Below are 20,031 nucleotides of genomic sequence, written 5' to 3'. Positions count from 1 at the left end.
GTCTTTTCAAATAAAAAAATTTAAAAAACATTTAAAGTTTAAAGAAATATGTATTTTTCATCTTACATTTTTTATTTGAAAAATAAAAAAATTAATAATAATTTTTATTTTTATTTATTTTTAACCATTTTTTTTAATTAAAAAAATATATTAAAAAAAATTAAACATTTTTGTTTTTTTAACAATTTTTTTTATTTAAAATAATGATAATAATAATAATTAATAATTTTAAATTTTTTTTTATTTACTATATATATATCTATATCTATATATATATATATATATATATATATATATATATATATATACCTCGCCGCCCATGGTGGCACGGTGCTGGGCGGAGGGCCTACATGCAGACCCTCCACCCAGTACTGCGCCACCATGGGCGGCGAGGTAATATATATAATATTTTATTTTAAATAAAAAAATGTGCTTGAATATATATATATATATATTTGTTTAAAAAAAAATTTTAATAATTAAAAAAAATTTAAAACATATTTTTTTTAAGTAAAATATATATATATATATATATATATATATATATAATAATAATAATTTATTTATTTATTTTTATTATAATTTTATTTATTTATTTTTGAATAAAAAAATACATATTTCTTTATAAACTTTAAATGGTGTGTGTTGTTGTTGTTGTTTTTTTTTTATTATAGACATATATATTTTTAAAATTTTCAATTTTTTTTTTTGGAGTTTATTTTTTTTAAATGTCTTAAATATTAATTTTATTAGCTTTTTTATTTTTATTTTTGTTGTTATTAATTTTCTATTTTTAAAAATCTAGATTGTTTTATTATTATTTTTTTTCCTAGTTTTTTTTAATGTTTTTTATTTTTCTATTTTTACTTACTTAATTTTATATATATATAAATTTTTAAATTTTTATTTATTTATTTTATCTAAATTCTTTTATGGTTTATGAGATAATTTTTGTTTTTAGCATTATTTATTTTATTTTTTGTCTTTTTTATATATATTTTCATATTTGTTTTTTAAGTAATCAACATTTTAATCTTAATTTTAGTAGCTTAAATTTTTTTTTGTTAATTTTCTATTTTTTAAAAATCTAGTTTGTTTTTAATTTTCATTTTTTTTTTTAGTTTTTTTTTTAATGTTTTGTTTTGTTTTTTTTTTTTTTTTACCTACTTAATTTTTTTTTTTTACTATTTATTTGTTTATAATTTTTAAGTTTCTTTTTAGTTTTTTAATTCTTATCTTTTATAAGTTAATTTTTTTTGTTTGTTTGTTTGTTTTTTTAACATTTTTATGATTGAAATCTTATTTTATTTTTATTTTTTATTTTTTTATATTTGATTTTTTTGTTCTTGTTTTTTATTTTATGTTTTGTTTTTAGTATATATTTTAATTTATGTTTTGTTATTTCTTTTAACTTTTTTTGTTTTTGTGTTTTTTCATTGTTTTAATTCTTTAATTTTATTTTATGTTCTTATTATTTTTTTGAAATTTTAATGTTTTTCCGGGTCGTAATAAAATATTTTAGGTTATTATTTTTAAATGTTCAAATTTTACCCTTGAAAAAAAAAATGTTATCCCAACATAAACACTTTTCGTTTTGAGAGTGTTTTTTGCACAAAATTTATCATTGATAAAAAGGGTGTTATTCGAACATCAACACTTCGTTTTGATGATGTGTTTTGGACAATTTTGCACAAAAAATTGGTTTTCACCACCATTTTTAAAACATATTGAAAATTACTCTAGAAAAAAGGAGGTGTTATTCCAACATTAACACTTTTCGTTTTTAGCACCATTTTTTATGTTTTTACGGAGTTTTTTGGCCAGAGTTCTCGTTTTGAGTTTATAGTTCATGTTTCAAAGTTTACATTGTTATGACTCCACAACATTGTTAGTCTCTTGATTTGCACAGGGGAAATCGTGACAACCTTTTATGCACATCCCTAATTGCAGAAAAGTTGGGTTAATGAAGATATTTCATCCATATGAAAACCAAAAAGAGAAATGTAAGAAAGAGTTTGTCAACATACAAATCTTGTCACTAGCAACCCAATTCTTGTGCAAATAGTCTAGGAATGTCTCCTAATTAAAATTTGTTGAAAAAATCATTAATTGCATTCCTCACTTCAACACTAGAACAATAATTCATATTTAAAACCCAAATCACTAAACATCTCCTTTGCTATTTCTGGACTATTGGCCAATTGATTCAAATTTTTTAGCAATGCTCGACGTACATGCCAAACGCACAAGATAAAATTGCACCTTGTGATTTTCCTTCCACATTCAATTCATTTCAAGAATTTTTGTTTTGTAATAAATACAAGTTTTACTATAAAATAAGAAGATTGAAGTTACCTTAAAACACCGGTTTCAGCCAATGCATCATCAACCATGAAGGCATTAACTTTCCAACTATGATCAACTTGGTAACACCTATTCATGATGTGCTCCAATCATAGGGAAATGTCCTGTGATGTATTACATGATGCCACCACCCATGCAACTGACACCTCACTTTGTTGCTCATCAAACACCACGAGTGTGTATAACTGATACTATCACATTCAAAAAACATATGAAGTCAAATTCGACTCATTAATCATTACTAATCAAATTATTTTACTATATCAATAATTCTTAATACACTCACACCATATTTATCTATGTTGAATGTTGAATTAGTGGCTATTAGGCTATTATTCGATAGCTTCACCATGGTATCCAACATCCACTTCGTCTAAATTCTAACTATAAAAGGGATCTCTCCACCATTGGGCTTTTCATAAAAGAAAAAATCATCTTGGTTTTTTCTACACCAAAGGTTCACACTCGTTTCGTCCTTCTTATGCAACTGATACTTTCCTTTCATTAGATTATTATAGATGTCAACAACATCTTTCCTACACAAAAACAAAATCCCTATCTCGAGTTGTGGCATCCATGTCAGCAAATATTTTAACATGCATTTTGCAAACCATGTCAATCAACACTTCCAAGAAGAAACAACTCTCTACATAGGAAATCATGTCCCTTGATAACCTTGGTTGAGGCAGGGGCCTAACATGACCCCAAGTCTCATGTTGACTATGACAAGGCCATCCTTGGCTATCTACATGCTCATACATGTTATATTTTATTATCGCTACCTCAGGGATTTGAACCATAACTTTTACAATGAAATGGCATTGGCAACCCCTCTTTTCAACAAATGAGGATCTTCACTTCACTTCATTTTTTCCTTTTTTGTCCTCGGTGCCATATGAACAAGAATAGCTGCATAAAAATGTTTTATAAGTCAGTACATCTGAATCCATGAAAAATTGTCTTTTACTATTAATACCAACATCTAAACAATGCATCTCTAAAAAAATTACACTTCATATCACAAAGAAGCAGTGGGCCTTGAGCCTGGGTGTTTATTTTGTACCCAGGTGAAAGAACATGGACAAGGAAGCTTGAAGTGGCGAATCTCACTAATGCAGCCTGGTTGGCGATGTTTATATTCTGGGCGAATCGTCTTTTACGAATCCATGGTGGGCGAAATTAGAAAATTTTCCATGAGTTACATGGAGCATCTCAGTTCATTTCCTCTCCTCTAACAAAGTCTCCAATTCTATTTAAAGGGATTTTTGCAATGTGATCAATCTCCATGTGTTTTCCATGTACTTCAGACCAATCTAAATTCTTCCTAGAAAAGATAGTATTTTCTTTAGGGTCTTGCACTGTAAGGGCAATGGTTGCTTCCCATTTGAATTTCTTTACCATTTTGTGAATCAAGGAGTTGTTGCAACAGTAACCCAGAATGTGCTGCAACAATGACCCAACGAATTTCCACAACTGTAAACCAACGAATTGTTGCAAAGTTGAACCAACATGTTGTCCCAATGGTAAACCAACAATCTCCCTCAACAGTCAAACAACGAGTTGCCACAACAGTTAACTAATGAGTTGCCGCAAGTGTTAAAAAGTGAGTTGTTGCAACGGTTGACAAGCGAGTTGTTGCAACAACTGACAAGCGAGTTGTTGCAATGGTTAACCAACAAGTTGTTGCAACGATTGACAAGCGAGTTGTCGCAATGGTTAACGAGCAATATGCCGCAATGGTTAACCAATGAGTTGTCGCAACAGTTAACCAACAAGTTGCTGCAATGGTGAATTTTTTTTTTGCTGCAATAGTGAACCAGTGGATTTTTTGCAATCAAGTTTGGCGCTCTCCTAACCCTTGACAAGCAACAACCAGTGTTGTGCTCTCCTATTTCTGTTAGGGAACTGGTCAAACAGTACAATATTGTTTGGATAAATAAACAAAGCAACCTAGAACAACATTTCCTTTATATAATAGTTTGCATAAATTATATAACTGTCTGCTAATAATATAATAGTCTAGTAATAAATTATATAATAGTATAAAGCATAGATATATATTCTCAGATTTATTTGCAGAATCTAAATTAGAAATGTGGAGGATGAAGGGTTTTACAAAGAATCTATATTAGTAATGTGGAGGATGAAGGGTTTTACAAATTGGGTTTTAGTAATGTGGAGGATGAAGGGTTTTACAAATTGAGTTTTAGTAATGTGGAGGATGAAGGGTTTTACAAATTAGGTTTTAGTAATGTGGAGGATGAAGGGTTTTACAAATTGGGTTTTGACCAGCACTATAAAAAACAATGGAAAAACAAACATTATGCTTTACTTGTTTTTGCATTATGTTTCGTCTTTTTGTGACTCAGAAAATGTAATAGGATTGCTCTTACTCTACTCACAAATTTAAGAGCATTGTCAATGAAGTATAGGAAACTGATCTACATGCCCTATTTTACAGTACTTTCTTATTATCTATTTAATTTGAAGATGTTATTTTGTTTTTCGAAAAATAAAATAGAGCTGGAATCTACGTAGGTAGGAATCTGCATGGGTTTTGACATTTCCTATTTTCAACTTACGATATGAGCGACGTTGAACTTCGTTGCTCGCATTTCGGGTACAAAATCATTAGGGGACTTTTGAGGTATAAAATGAAATTCCTAAGAAAAATGTACAACCAAAATAAAATTTATAAGAACCAATAGGATTCAAGATGATGATGTCAACCATGGGGGATGATTCACCATTTTTGGAGTAAAAAAGTAAAAAGATTAAAAAATAATAAAATAATAAAACTACTTTTTCAACTCATATTTTCTACTTATTTCCCTATGGGTTTACTCAAATTTCGAGCGGAAACACTCTTTGGATACATAATTTGATTCCTCATCCAAGGAGGACCCATGTCGCATACTTTCAATGGACCCTGCTACATGAAAATTGAGAAATACATGAAAAACGTGAATCACATTTTTCATGTATTTCTCAGTTTTCGTGTAGCGGGGTCCATTGAAAGTCTACAACATGGGTACTCCTTGGATGAGGAATCAAATTATGCATCCAACGAGTGTTTCCGCTCGAAATTTGAGTAAACCCATAGGGAGATAAGTTGAAAATGCGAGTTGAAAAAATAGGTTTTTCTTTTTTCCCTCTAAAATTTGATGATGTCATCTAATCTTATTTATTATTTCCACTATTATTTTATAATTTCCTTAGAAGATCCATTTTAGATTTCAAAAATCCCCTAATGAAACACTCACCTATGAATTTTACCAAGTCCAATCAATGAAAACATTGTGCACCGTCTCAATTTTCTTCGTCTAAGGTTGCAGGGGTTTGAAAATGATGTGGTCGTGAATGAAATTCAGTATAATGAAGGTGGGAAAGCGAGGCTCGTCATTAACTCTTTTCAGCGCGAGTTAGGCGAGCTGTCGTGTCATAACCTCAGCTTGCGTATGGAACTCTTCGGACGGTAACGCCAACGGTAGAGGATGGAAAGGGAGATAGATGGTAACGCCAATGGTGGATGACAGAGAGGGAGTTAGACAGTAACACCTGTTTGGTTTACGTTGGGGATAGATGGAAACCACATCTTGGAGGGTCGCAGAAAGGGCCTCATTGGCGGGGAGGAGGCGCGAAACCCAAAGGGTGTTTCATCGACCCGTTAGCTTACTCCCTAAATTTTTTTTTATTCTCAACCTTTCCTTTTTGACCGTGTTTTATCACTCACACAATGTGGTTCTGCGAGCTGCGATGGTACAGTTTCTTGCTCCTTAGATCTTCTAGCTCTTATACCAATGTGATAGATGGAAAGATGAAGAAACGTAAAATTAACACACTCAAAACCTAAGGTGATGCTCAATTACGTATTTGCTTCATTAAATTGCTCAAAGGCTACATGATTATAAAGACTTGGAAACCACTAAAAATAATTATGCTAAACTTTAGCTTACACATAGGTCACATGATCAACACCTAACATAATAATGATAGCTAAATTTAGCTTTCTAAAAATAACTTGAACTAAACTTAATTACTTCAATTAACCTGACTCATCTATATACATGGCCGAGAACAATTATCTCCAACACGACATAAATAAAAGTAAAGAAACCATAGTAATAAGGGGGATAAGAATTAAGATTGGGAACCCCATTTTCCCACTCCCAATCTAACAAACAATTGCGGTTGGCACCGAAAGTAGCTAATTGCAAAGAGAAACAATGATGTGCAGAGGATAGAAAGGATAGGCAAATACGAATTGCAAAAAGAAAACAATGATGTGCGGAGGATATAGAAGAGATTTTAAATATTTGACTCGATAGATGATGCTATGAACCACGTATATGTACTGTTTTTATTTATAATAGAAGCAACATTTTTTCCTTCTGAAAAAGAAGAGATTTTAAATGTTAAATCCACAAGGAAGCAAGGAAACCTAATGGATTGACTTGATTTCACCAACTCCAAATGGAAAGAAAGCCAATGGATTGACTTTACTTCACCAATTCCTAACTTTAGAAAATAGTAATGTGAAGAGGGTAGAAAGGAGAGGAGAAAACAAATTTCAAAGAGAAAATATTTTTATGTAGATGATGGAGAATAGAGGAGAAAAAATGACAACATCCATGCATGAAAGTTAGATAATAAAAAAAACCATTGTAGCTCACCAGTGCCCATATGCAGAGAGAAAGTAACAATGTGCAGAAGATAGAAAGGAGTGGAGAAAATTGCAAATCGAAAATTGTTATAACGAGAGGATTGAGAGCAAAGGAAAAAGATTGGCAAAAATGCAGACAAAAGTGGAAGAAGGAAGTATATGACATAATTAACACTAATAACAATAGATTGACTTGACTTCACTCACTAGTTTGAATTCAAATCACAAGCATTACATAATTTAAAATGGTGTTGTTTACAGAGGTGCCAACTTCGTTACCACTGTTAAAAATAATTAGGATTTGTTAGATTCAACAACATCAAAAACTCTTGGAGCACTTAAAATCTTGAAACTCGATAGTTGGAACTTAGATTTCCAAAAAGTTTAGTGACATTCTGCAAAAATTTGCATTATATTTTCATTGTCTAGCAGCTAATAAAACTCTTGTAAATAGATTTCAAATACCAAAACTTTCTAGAGACCGAAATTAGTGATGAGAATTACTTTTATATTACTTATATCTTCCTACTCCAAAAAATAAAAATAACAACCGTTAAAAAAAATAAAAAATAATGAAACATAAAAGTTAGAAAGTGGAAATAATGAAATAGAAATAAAGAAAAAATCTACGGAATCCACCCGCAACGCGAATGGATTGGATTTCCTTTTACATCACCAAGTTCAATTGTGACCAATATCCCAGAAAGGAAAATCCAAGGATTGATTTGACTTTACTCGTTTCAAAAATGTCATAGTTTCCGTCCTCTTTTAATAATCAAATTGGAGGGATAATTATTAAAAAAAATCGAAATAACATTAAAATAATACAATAAAATAAGATTTATTTTATTCACCCCTGGGCACCTTCCTTGGGTGACCGAGTGTTATTAAATTCTTTACTATACTATGCCTATTAAGTTCCACTTTACTCCTTTTGAAAATGCCACAGTTTCCGTCATCTTTTAATAATAAAATTGGAGGGATAATAATTGAAAAAATCTAAATAATACAATTAAAAAAAAATATTTTACGGGCAGCTTCCTTGGGGAACCGAGTGTTATTATTATTTTTTAATTCTAGCTATACGATGGCTATTAAGTTTTTTGGGTTTTTCTTTGCTTTTTTTTCAAAGGCAAAAAAAATTGTAAGAAAATAAGTTATAATTCATTTATAAATATTTATTTAATTATTAATATTAAACAAAAGAAATCCATTTTTATTTTATTTTTTAATTGCATAGTCGGTGCTTTGCCTATTTAAACCCAGTAAAATTTTAGGAGTGTACTTATACAGTGATAGGTACAGAATCTCAGGGAAAAATCGTTTGCAATTTTACACACTATCGATTAATTATAATAATTTATTTTTATTATTTTTATGTTTTTCAAAATTTTAAAAATAAATAATTAAATTATTTAAATAATCAAATTTGATTAACTATCTCATTTTAAAATTCCAATCTTAAATAATAACTTAATATGTCATATGGTTACAAGTGTTCATAAATTTGATTTTTTTAGTTGGTGGATGTTAAAATAAGTTTTTTTGAGACACTCAACCTAAATCAATTTAGGAGGGAGTGTCGGATTTTATTATTATTTTTAATTTAGAAAATGAATAATACACAATTTTTTTTTTTAATATTGTGTTTATTTGTATTTAAATATTTTTTTGAAAAATAATATAGCTATATATGTCTTAAATTTATTAATTTATATTTTATAATATTTTTATAAAATTTATAATTAAAAGATATATTTTTAAGTAAAGTCTTTTCACAGAAATCACATAAAAGAAATTTTTGGCGAACGTATTTTGAACCAACAATTGTGGTTCATCATCATGGCCAAATATTTTTATTAAAATAAGATATATATATATATATATATATATATATATATATATATATATTATAATTAAAAAATAAAAATAATATTGGCTATAATTAGAAGTAAAAAAATTGTGTGCATTAGATGTTTAAAATTTTTATTTGGTCATATACATTAAAAAATACAATGAAAACAATGAAAAATAATACATTGTATTTTGCACTTTAAAAAAGTTTGCAATTTTATTTGACCTTATATATACTTTATTTAGTATTCAAAAATACAATTTAAACAATGAAAAATAATACATCGTATTTTGCATTCTAAAAAAATTTGCATGTGAAGAAATGTGTTACATCAGTACTACACTGATTTCATACATTTGAATAACCTCATTTTAATCAATTATCTTTTGTTTGAGTGGTTGAGATTGTGACTTACCATGACATTCACCCAAATTAAAGTCTTAAATGATAAAAATTTATTGTGTGCTTTCCTCAATTTCTTACTTTTCCTTACTTTTATATAATTATCTTATACATTTAAATAACCTCATTTTAATCAATAATTCTTTATATGTCATCGCATGGCAAATTCAAGACAATTGAAATTGTAGCTTGCCATGAGTGGTGAGATTTGTTTTATACTCTCCTTTCTATGCTCTTCACATCAAACTTTTCATTTTTAGTTTGGAGTCAGTGAAGTCAAGTCAATCCGTTGGCGTCTTTGAATCTTTCCCAATTTCTTACTTTTCCTTACTTTTATATAATTATCTTATACATTTAAATAACCTCATTTTAATCAATATTCTTTATATGTCATCCCATCCCAAATTCAAGACAATTGAAATTGTAGCTTGCCATGAGTGGTGAGATTTGTTTTATACTCTCCTTTCTATGCTCTTCACATCAAACTTTTCATTTTCAGTTTGGAGTTGGTGAAGTCAAGTCAATCCATGGGGGTCTTTGAATCTTTCCCAATTTCTTACTTTTCTTTACTTTTATATAATTATCTTATACATTTAAATAACCTCATTTTAATCAATAATAATTCTTTATATGTCATCCCATCCAAAATTCAAGACAATTGAAATTGTAGCTTGCCATGAGTGGTGAGATTTGTTTTATACTCTCCTTTCTATTCTCTTCACATCGAACTTTTCATTTTCAGTTTGGAGTTGGTGAAGTCAAGTCAATCCATTGGCGTCTTTGAATCTTTCCCAATTTCTTACTTTTTCCTTAATTTTATATAATTATCTTATACATTTAAATAACCTCATTTTAATCAATAATTCTTTATATGTCATCCCATCCCAAATTCAAGACAATTGAAATTGTAGCTTGCCATGAGTGGTGAGATTTGTTTTATACTCTCCTTTCTATCCTCTTCACATCGAACTTTTCATTTTCAGTTTGGAGTTGGTGAAGTCAAGTCAATCCATTGGCGTCTTTGAATCTTCCCCTATTTCTTACTTTTCCTTACTTTTATATAATTATCTTATATATTTAAATAACCTCATTTCAGTCAATAATTCTTTATATGTCATCCCATCCCAAATTCAAGACAATTGAAATTGTAGCTTTGCCATGAGTGGTGAGGTTTGTTTTATATTCTCCTTTGTATGCTCTTCACATCAAACTTTTCATTTTCAGTTTGGAGTTGGTGAAGTCAAGTCAATCCATTGGCCTTTTTGAATCTTTCCCAATTTCTTACTTTTCCTTGCTTTTATATAATTATCTTATACATTTAAATAACCTCATTTTAATCAATAATTCTTTATATGTCATCCTATCCCAAATTCAAGACAATTGAAATTGTAGCTTGCCATGAGTGGTGAGATTTGTTTTATACTCTCCTTTCTATGCTCTTCACATCAAACTTTTCATTTTCAGTTTTGAGTTGGTGAAGTCAAGTCAATCCATAGGCCTCTTTAAATCTTTCCCAATTTCTTACTTTTCTTTACTTTTATATAATTATCTTATATATTTAAATAACCTCATTTTAATCAATAATTCTTTATATGTCATCTCATCCCAAATTCAAGATAATTTAAATTGTAGCTTGCCATGAGTGGTGAGATTTGCAATGAGTGGTGAGATTTGTTTTATACTCTCCTTTCTATGCTATTCACATCAAACTTTTCATTTTCAGTTTGGAGTTGGTGAAGTCAAGTCAATCCATTGGCGTCCTTGAATCTTTCCCATTTGGAGTTGGTGAAGTCAGTCAATCCATTGGCTTTTTTTGCTTCCCTGTGGAACAATTAGAACCTCTTCTATATCCTCTGCACATCACTATTTTCTCTCTGCAACTCGTATTCTCCTCTCCTTTCTTTCCTCTGCACATCAGTGTTTTCTCTTTGTAATTCGCTACTAAACGCAGTTGTTTGGTGATCTCTTCTGTCTGTTACATTCGGCGTGGGAAATGGGGTCCCCAATCTTTATTCTCATCCTCATTATTATTATGGTTTTTTTACATTTATTTCTGTCCCCTTCTCCTTCGTCCTCCAAGTTAAGGCCCAGCCTATTCCATCTTATGAAGACTGCGCTCCTTCGAGTTGTGGCAAATCTACCATCCAATATCCTTTCGGATCCTGCGGACCTTCAAAAGCTGTGTGTCGTGACTATCATACCATCCTCTTTACCATTCTCTTAGACTTCACCAGCTTTAGTTCCAGAGTAGTTGGAGATATCACACCATCCTCTTACTCTACAGGAAATCTTCAAATCGCCCAAGTTAATATAGGCGGTGATCGGACAAGTATCATTGATTCATCAGTGGGATTCTTCAGTCTGTATCAGGGATACAGGATCGGAACAATTGTGAACTGTACAAAAGCCAGTGGCCATTACAGCCATCAATGATTTCAGGTGGATCGATTGCACGGAAAGCAACCGCTATTGCTTCTTCGTCCCTGAGGTAGGCTTCCAAATTCCAGAATGTGAGAGCTACCCTCTAATCGTTCCAACAGAGAAAAGCTACAACATCAGCGCCGATAAGAATTTTGAAGTACTCCAGCAAAAAGGATTCAAAATTACATGGTCTATATCGGACGCTTGTCATGTTTGTCAGACAACTGGGGGAAGATGTTACACTTATGGTTACTGCATTTGCCGTAGTAATGCTTACCGCCAATACTGCCCTGATGGTGAGAATCGTCTAAACATTTTAATTGAACCGTATTGTCTTTACCGATCCCTATTGCTTTACTCGTCTTGATTGCTTCGCTTTCCTTTTTCTAAAGCAATGACGAATGGAGTGGTGCCACGATATGGATATGAATCGCTACCACAATCTGGAAAGAGGGGGCTATCTGAAAAAACTATTGCAGGTAAATGTTTATCTTTCAAAAATCATCCCTTCGCTAAGCTTGCTTATGGTTTATCGCGTAGTCTAAACAGGCAATAATTTCTCCAAGAAAATAATAGAATTTCCAGAAAATCTAGTAAATTTTTTTGAAAATCTGTTTCAGGGGTTAAGTTTTAGAATTTTGGTTGCAGGCTTGAATTTTGGTCGTTAAGTTTTTAGAATTTTGGTTAATTTGGTTTGTTAAGTTTTTAAAATCTCGGGTTGTATCGTTTTTTATAATGTTGAATTTATTTCAATTATAGTTATCAAATTCAGTGGTACTGCGAGGCCAAATAAAATTCGAAAATTAGCTTGTTTCATTAGATTTTTTTTTTACAACATGGTGAATCGGTAATTGTTTGGCCTAATCTAAGGGAGACCCAGGATCAAACCAAGAGCATAACCGACTTGCCGCCACTATAACACCAAGAGCATAACCAACCACCTGCAAGTCGGGTATACTAAGTCTCTATGATTTTAGCAAGAGCGGACTCACGGGAAAGGGGAATCCGCCCCTCTAGCCACCACCACAGCAAGTCAATGTACTCAATTAGATTTGAACTTCGATCAGCCTAGACTTAGCCCAAATAATTTACCATCAAACCACAGATAAGTTTCATTAGATTTGAAAATTAATACGACAATTTGGGATCGGTACGGGCCAGTGAATTATTAGGTTCACGGATTAATATATTAAGACTTACGATTCAAAACCCCTTTCCTATTTAGGAAATGGGATAAGATATGGTTACTAAATGATAGTGTTCTCTGTCAGTTTATGCAATCAAAAATTTCCTGTAAATTTTTGAACAAGTTTTTAAATGAAATATGTAAAAATTTATGATTTGCGGATAATTATAATATTATATACGTAATTTGTAGATTTATTAAATTTAAATAAATATATTTTAAAAATAGAAATATTATATGAATTATATTAATAAATAGATTTTTTTTAAAGGGGATTTTTTTAATTAAAATTTTGAGTAATTAGTAAACTATATATATTAATATTTTGAATAAGTATTAAAATATATATATATTAACATTTTGTATTATTTTGAGTAAGTATTAAGTATTAAATTACACAGATTAACATTTTGTATTATATAAAAATAATTGATGTTATTTTATCTTATAAATTATTGGTGAGTTTGGTTTGAAAAATCAATAATTAACAATTGATAATATAAGTGTATATTTTTAAAGATTGTTGACACACACTTAATATACTATTTTAATAACTTGGAATTTATGTGGTTCATTGTAATATATAATTTCTTGAAATTCACTCTGTATTAAATATCATAATTTATGGTGCAAGTGAATGAATGGATCAATACAAAAATTCTTAAAACTCACTATTTTACTTGCTATTCTAAATATAAAACTAAGCTAATTTGTCCAATATATAATTTTATTTGCAATATTTATAATTGAAACAATTTTTAATTTTTTTTATTGTTCTCAATATTATAATTGTACATTTAAGTGATTTAAAATATTGGCATAAAAGCTATACTACCTAATTTTTTCCGTAATGAATTTTAAGTAACTATTTTTTTTTCCTTCCCAATCAAAATTCGAGTTCAAACTTAGTAGCTATCATTTCAACTATTTAAAAAAAAAAGTTGTTTAATGAAAAAAAAGGTCCAGATAAAATTGTAGTCTGGATAGATCGCACCATTTTTATACTCAATATTCTAATTACCTTGTTTGTTGCAGAGATACTTTCTCCAATATGTGCTGTGTTTAGCATAATAGTCATTTCTTGCATATTGTTCCGTCGCCAGATTCGTTGTTACAAGAGCACTGCCGTTATGGAGCAGCAGAACATTCAAGCGTTTATGGAACCCCTCGATTCTAGACCTCCTTCCGTGGAGAATTTCTTGCATTATTATTCCTCACAAGTTCCCACAAGATATTCTTATAGTCAGATTACATCTTACACCAACAATTTGGCACACAAAATTGGCAAAGGAGGTTTTGGAACAGTTTATAAAGGGAAGATTCCTAATGGATCTCTTATAGCTGTGAAGATTTTGGACGAGTCAAAACAGAGCGAACAACAATTCATTGCGGAAGTGGCTACAGTGGGGACAACCTATCATGTTAATTTGGTACGCTTGTTGGGTTATTGTTTCCAGGGATCCAAAAGAGCATTGGTGTATGAATACATGGCTAATGGTTCTTTGGACAAATATATCCATGGAGACCATGAGCAGGACTTGAATTTGAAACAACTGAATACAATTGCAGTTGGCACGGCCCGGGGTATTGCATACCTTCACGAAGAGTGCAGCAATCGCATCTTACATTGTGATATAAAGCCCCACAATGTTCTTCTGGATGCCAATTTTTTTTTGCCAAAAGTGGCAGATTTTGGGCTAGCTAAAATATCTGATAGAGAGAAAAGTCATATCTCCGTAGCCAACCGAGGAACACTAGGCTACTCTGCCCCAGAGATGTGGTCCAGAATGTATGGGCCTGTTACTGATAAATCTGATGTTTATAGTTATGGCATGTTACTTATGGAGATGGTGGGAGGAAGGAATAACTTTGACTTTGATAATAGAGAAAGTAGACCGAGCAAGTTCTATTATCCAGAGTGGGCTTTTAAGCAGTTGGAGAGGGGTGACATTGGAAACCTGAGAAAAGGAAACATGTCAGACGAAGATCAAGAAATAGCAAAAAGGTTAAGTTTGGTTGCACTCTGGTGCATTCAGTTCAATGCATCTCGCCGTCCCTCAATGAGGGAGGTCATCCAAATGCTAGACGGAATCTCTGAAATTACAACGCCCCCATTTCCATTCCCTGTTGACACGACGCCGCTACAGCCATCTGCCTCTCCCCAGTCTTCTTCTACTTCAAACTAAAAAGAAGGGTACCTCTGGCCAGTCTTCTTCAACTTAGGTCCCACAGTTACTCTAATTGCCAAAACCCGCGGGGAATGAAGTATACAGCACAGCATCGAGGAAAATGTTTCTCATATAAAATATTTTGTTCTGCATGATATTTATTACTGTTTATATGTTGTTATTTCCGTTTTTAATGAAAGTCTGCATTTGAAATAACTATCGAATAATCTGAACTTTATCTTGTATATTGAGAAAAATGCCTCTGTTCAGAAACAGCTTTTTCCGGCTAAATGTAGCTTATCTGGGCTTTGAATTCTATGTCAAGGGGATTATTTTAAAATAATCAGCATCCATCTATGACAGTTACATTTTGAAGTTTTCACAAATTTGAGCAACGCCTGTGTTCGGCCCAAATATATGAATATTTCTCAATTCTACGCTGTTTGGTTAGATTTTGGATAGGGATCAAAATTCTTCACGTGTTAATTTTTTTAGAGTGTAATATATAATATGTTATTTTTCATTATTTAAATTGTATTGTGTTGGGCCTAAATATATGAATATTTCTCAATTCTACTCTGTTTGGTTAGATTTTGGATAGGGATCAAAATTCTTCAAGTGTTAATTTTTTTAGAGTGTAATATATAATATGTTATTTTTTATTATTTAAATTGTATTTTTGAATGCTAAATGACGACAAATTTCTTCACTTGCAAACGTTTTTAGAGGGTAAAATACAATATGTTAATTTTCATCGTTTAAATTGTATTTTTGAATGTTAAATATAATATATATAAGACCAAACAAAAAATTTAACCATACAAATTTATTTATTTTTCTATATATAAATATATATGAAGTTGATATCAACATAAATTAGTTAACATAGATTTTCAAATAATTTATTTAAATATCTTGTTGAAATATGTTAGGGAAGTATAAAATTTAAACATATAATTCACAAATAATTTATTTAAATATCTGATTGAAATAATTTTGAAAAGTATTTTCTGATTCACATATTTTTTTACTTTTAATTACTTTACAGTATATTCATTTTTTTAATTATAGTAAACATTATTTTTCTATTTAGAATATAATTTATAATTTTAATTTCCCTCGTACTACTGTAAAATGAGTGTTTCTGCTCAATAATTTTTAATATTTTGATTTTAAAGTCAAAGACTCACATAGAAGCTTACACATCCCCTCGTACTAAATTGTAAAATAAACCCCTTTTACTCAATCATGTAAAAATTCAAATTATTTAGGTTTTCAATTCCATTTCAAAGGGATATTTTAAAATACTGAGCCATCTATAAAGTTAAACAATAGTTACACTCTGAAGTTTTTATTGTATTTTAGTTTTATTGTGAAAAGTAAATTATCTAAACAAAAATTATAATTTCTCAAATAACACGTAACTACAATTCTGATGCGAGCGTTTGAGGGAAGAGGCTTTTCTGCAAGGGTCGTCGCTGCAAATTTTCGTAGGTTATGAAGGATTGTTTTGCTTTAGCTGCGCTGAGGGGGTAAGATGAATCCGCGCCAGGGGAGGGGTGAGAACCTCTCTTTCAAAAATGTAGTAATTGGTAACTCCCAAAGAGGCGTGGGGTACTTGGAGATGGAGCACGCAGTAGTTTTACGAAGGACACCTCGGTGATGGGGTTCAGTGGAAAATGAAATTGAGGGGTAAATGTGTACCCAAAGCAGCGCAAAATCCAAAAGTTGACATCCCGCATAAGAGCCTTGTAGAGCATAGGAAGCGAATGAAGGACCGCGCCTTCGTTTGCAAATTCGTGGGACGTTGGCCAACTGAGAAAGATAGTGAGAGATGGATTCAACAGAAGGGAGAAATGGAGAAATGGATATATATATTTGGCGATGATGGACAAAGAAAGGTCTCACATGAAGAGATCGAGTCAGGATTGTTGGACTTCTACAAAGATTTATTGGGAAGAACCTCCAGCATAGAGGTATCAAGCCATTAATAGAATTGTAGCCTGTATTCCAAAGGTGGTGAATAGTCAGAAAAATGAAGCCTTAATGTGAGAAGTTTCTTTGAAGGAAGTGGAGGACATGGTGGATACAATGGAGAGGAATAAGGCGCCAGGTCCGGATGGCTTTACAACAAATTTCTTTAAAGTTTGTTGGGACATTTCTAGGGGAGGAAGTGAGGGAAGTTGTTGAGGAGTCTACGAAATCTCAAAAAATTTGGAGAGGGCTCAATGCAACCTTCCTGGCTTATCCCTAAAGTTGGAAAGATGGAAGATCTTGGAGGATTTAGACCAATATCCCTATGGAACGTTATTTATAAGATAATCTTGTCGATTATGGTAAATTAGTTGAAACAATTGTTAAATGAGCTCAATGGGCTTGAACAAACCGGTTTTGTTGAAGGTTATCAGATCTCTAATGGTATTATAGCCACCTAAGAGATCATGTGTTCACTCAAAGTAGGTAAGAAACCAGGTATGCTTATTGAGTTAGATTTGTCGAAATCCTATGATCAACTAAGCTAGGAATGCCTTTTCCAAGTTCTTGATGCATTTGGCTTCTCTTAGTAATGGGTTAGGTTATTTCGTTGGTTTCCTCACCTTTCTTCTAGATTTTAATTAACAGATCTCTTTCTAAAACCTTTACTCGAGTGAGGGGTCTTCGTCAAGGGGATCCATTGTCACCTTTTTTGTTTATCTTAGCAGTTGAAGGCTTGGGAAGGTTTCTTAAGGAATCATGTGCAAAAGGAAGGCTCAAGGGTTTGAGGCTTTATGGGGACAACCTCCCCATAACACATCAACCATTCATTGATTATGTTAGTCTTTTTTGTCAACCTACTCTTAGGGAGGCAAAGGAAATACACGCCTTGCTGGAAACTTTTTCGGAAGCCTCTGGCACTTTGGTGAATAAAGAGAAATCATACATTTTTTCTTCAATTGCAAAGATCCAGTTCAACGTCACCTGGCAAGTTCCATAGAGTTCATAATGCCTTCTCTTCCATAGAAATACCTAGGAGTGCCATTGGCTGTGAATTTAAGTAGGGTGTCTTGCTAGAAAGGAATTATGGATAAATTAGCCCAGAAGATCAACAATGGGGATTTCCATGCTTTAAACCTTTAGTGCTCTTGAAGTTTGTTGGGAATTTCTGATAATTCCAAACAAAATAAACAGAGGAAAAATGCTCTGTTTTTAGCACAGCGGAACAAAAAAAATTGTTTCCAGAACAGAGTTCTACATATGCACAGAGAAACTTGTATTCATTAATAAAACTGCCTATTACAAAAACATTTTTCCTCCAACAGAGGGATTTCACCAACAGAACTGCTTTAGATGCAGTAAAAAAAGATTCATTGTCTCCCTAAAAATTACTCTGTCTCTGCAACAAAGAGCAATACTCTGTCTCCTCTGAGAAATAAAAACACTGCTATGTCTGCACTGATATGCTTACGCTGCTGCGTCTCACATATTACATTGCATTACAAAACAGAAACATTACATTCGCTCCTCTCTGCTTTCGCAGTGCTGCCCTACTAACATTACATATACACTGCTACGTTTTTTTTCATTACATATTCCAGAACCAAAAACAAAAAACATAGTCAACGGACAACAAAAAAAAATTACATTCATTTTTACTTGTGCCCTAAAACAAAAACTCATGTGCATTAAAAAAAATAAATGTTTTACCTACAATTTACAACCATAGTACATTTCATTAATTTTTTAGTATGGCGATATGTTAATTTTGTTTTAACCGTATCGCATGGAAAATCCAGCGACAGACAGAGTGAAGTACTCTCACTCTCATGAGCTACCAATCGTTGATCTTGCCTTCAAAAATCGGACGGCTGATGCAAATACCCAGAGGTCCCATCTTACCAAACTTTACCTGCCGGGGAATGGTTGTTTTGGAACAGTGCTTGTGGCCACGTGTCAGCTAGTGTACCTGCTCGCTGCCTCCCCAAGAAATACCATCATTCGTGAAAGGCAGTGTGGGGAGGGACTGGCTATTTTGCGCTGCACGGTAGTTGGAATTAATATTTCAACACTCCCCTTTAATTTCAACTGTTGGGTTATCAGTCATACCCAGAATTTTCCTCAAAAACTCAAAACTTTTCTGCCCCAATGGTTTGATCAGAATGTCTGCAACCTGCTCCTGAGTTTTGCAGTGGACTAAAACAATTTCTCCATTGTTTACCAATTCCCTGATGTAATGAAACTTTGTGTCAATGTCTTTCGTTCTCTTATGAAACACATCATTCTTGGATAATGCAATAGCTGAACTATTGTCATAAAAGATCACAGTTCCTTTTGCTTGTTCTTGGCATAAACTCCTTAATATCCTTCTCATCCAAACTACTTGACACGTTGCTGCTGTAGTTGCCACATATTCTGCCTCTTCCTTGAGCATTTGCTGGACTGTTTCTTCCACCTCTGTTTTGGCTTCTGCCTCTTCGAAATGAACAGGGTCATCAACATGACAATATAAAGAAAACAAAGAGTTCATACCTTCATTTGCTGCCTCTTGTTCATAAATATCACTTAAATTTCTGAACTTCTTACCTCTTTCATTTGGTGTACAAGTACTTGAAGAAGCACTTGAATTTCCTCCTTGTGGTGTGCTTGGAGAAGCACGTTCATTTCTCCTCAAGGGTGTCCCTTGCTATCCTTGTGTTGGTGCTGCTGTTTGGAGATGTGTTTCAGCCATCTCCTCATCATCTTCATCATGTGACAAAGAGTTTTTAAGATCCACTGTTTTCTCTATGCTTCCATCCCAAGCTTCCTACTCAATGAACTGAACATCTCTACTCACAATAAGCTTCTTGGTGGATGGGTTATACAACCTATAAGATTTGGATTCCTCACTGTATCCAATGAAAATACATTTCTCCTCTTTGTTGTCCGACTTCTTCCTTAGTTGATCTGGAATGTGTGCATAAACCACACATCCAAAAACTTTCATGTGGGTAACTCC

The 20,031-nt window shown here is 32.0% G+C and overlaps 1 protein-coding gene across 1 annotated transcript; it reads left to right on the top strand.

Annotated features, from left to right (window-relative positions):
• Positions 1 to 11,197: 11,197 nt before the first annotated feature.
• Positions 11,198 to 15,171, top strand: LOC149259360 (LEAF RUST 10 DISEASE-RESISTANCE LOCUS RECEPTOR-LIKE PROTEIN KINASE-like 2.2). The gene is made up of 3 exons (XM_089375651.1): positions 11,198 to 12,001; positions 12,098 to 12,184; positions 13,927 to 15,171. The coding sequence occupies exons 2-3, from the start codon at positions 12,100 to 12,102 to the stop codon at positions 15,075 to 15,077; spliced, it is 1,236 nt and encodes a 411-aa protein (XP_089231777.1). The 5' UTR covers positions 11,198 to 12,001; positions 12,098 to 12,099; the 3' UTR covers positions 15,078 to 15,171.
• Positions 15,172 to 20,031: the final 4,860 nt, after the last annotated feature.

Source organism: Pinus tabuliformis, chromosome 6, assembly GCF_031772625.1.
Source record: "Pinus tabuliformis cultivar Carrire ecotype Pingquan chromosome 6, CPIR1, whole genome shotgun sequence".
Lineage (NCBI taxonomy): Eukaryota > Viridiplantae > Streptophyta > Pinopsida > Pinales > Pinaceae > Pinus > Pinus tabuliformis.
Note: the sequence above shows the minus strand (reverse complement) of the source record. Positions and strands in the feature narration are given on the sequence as shown.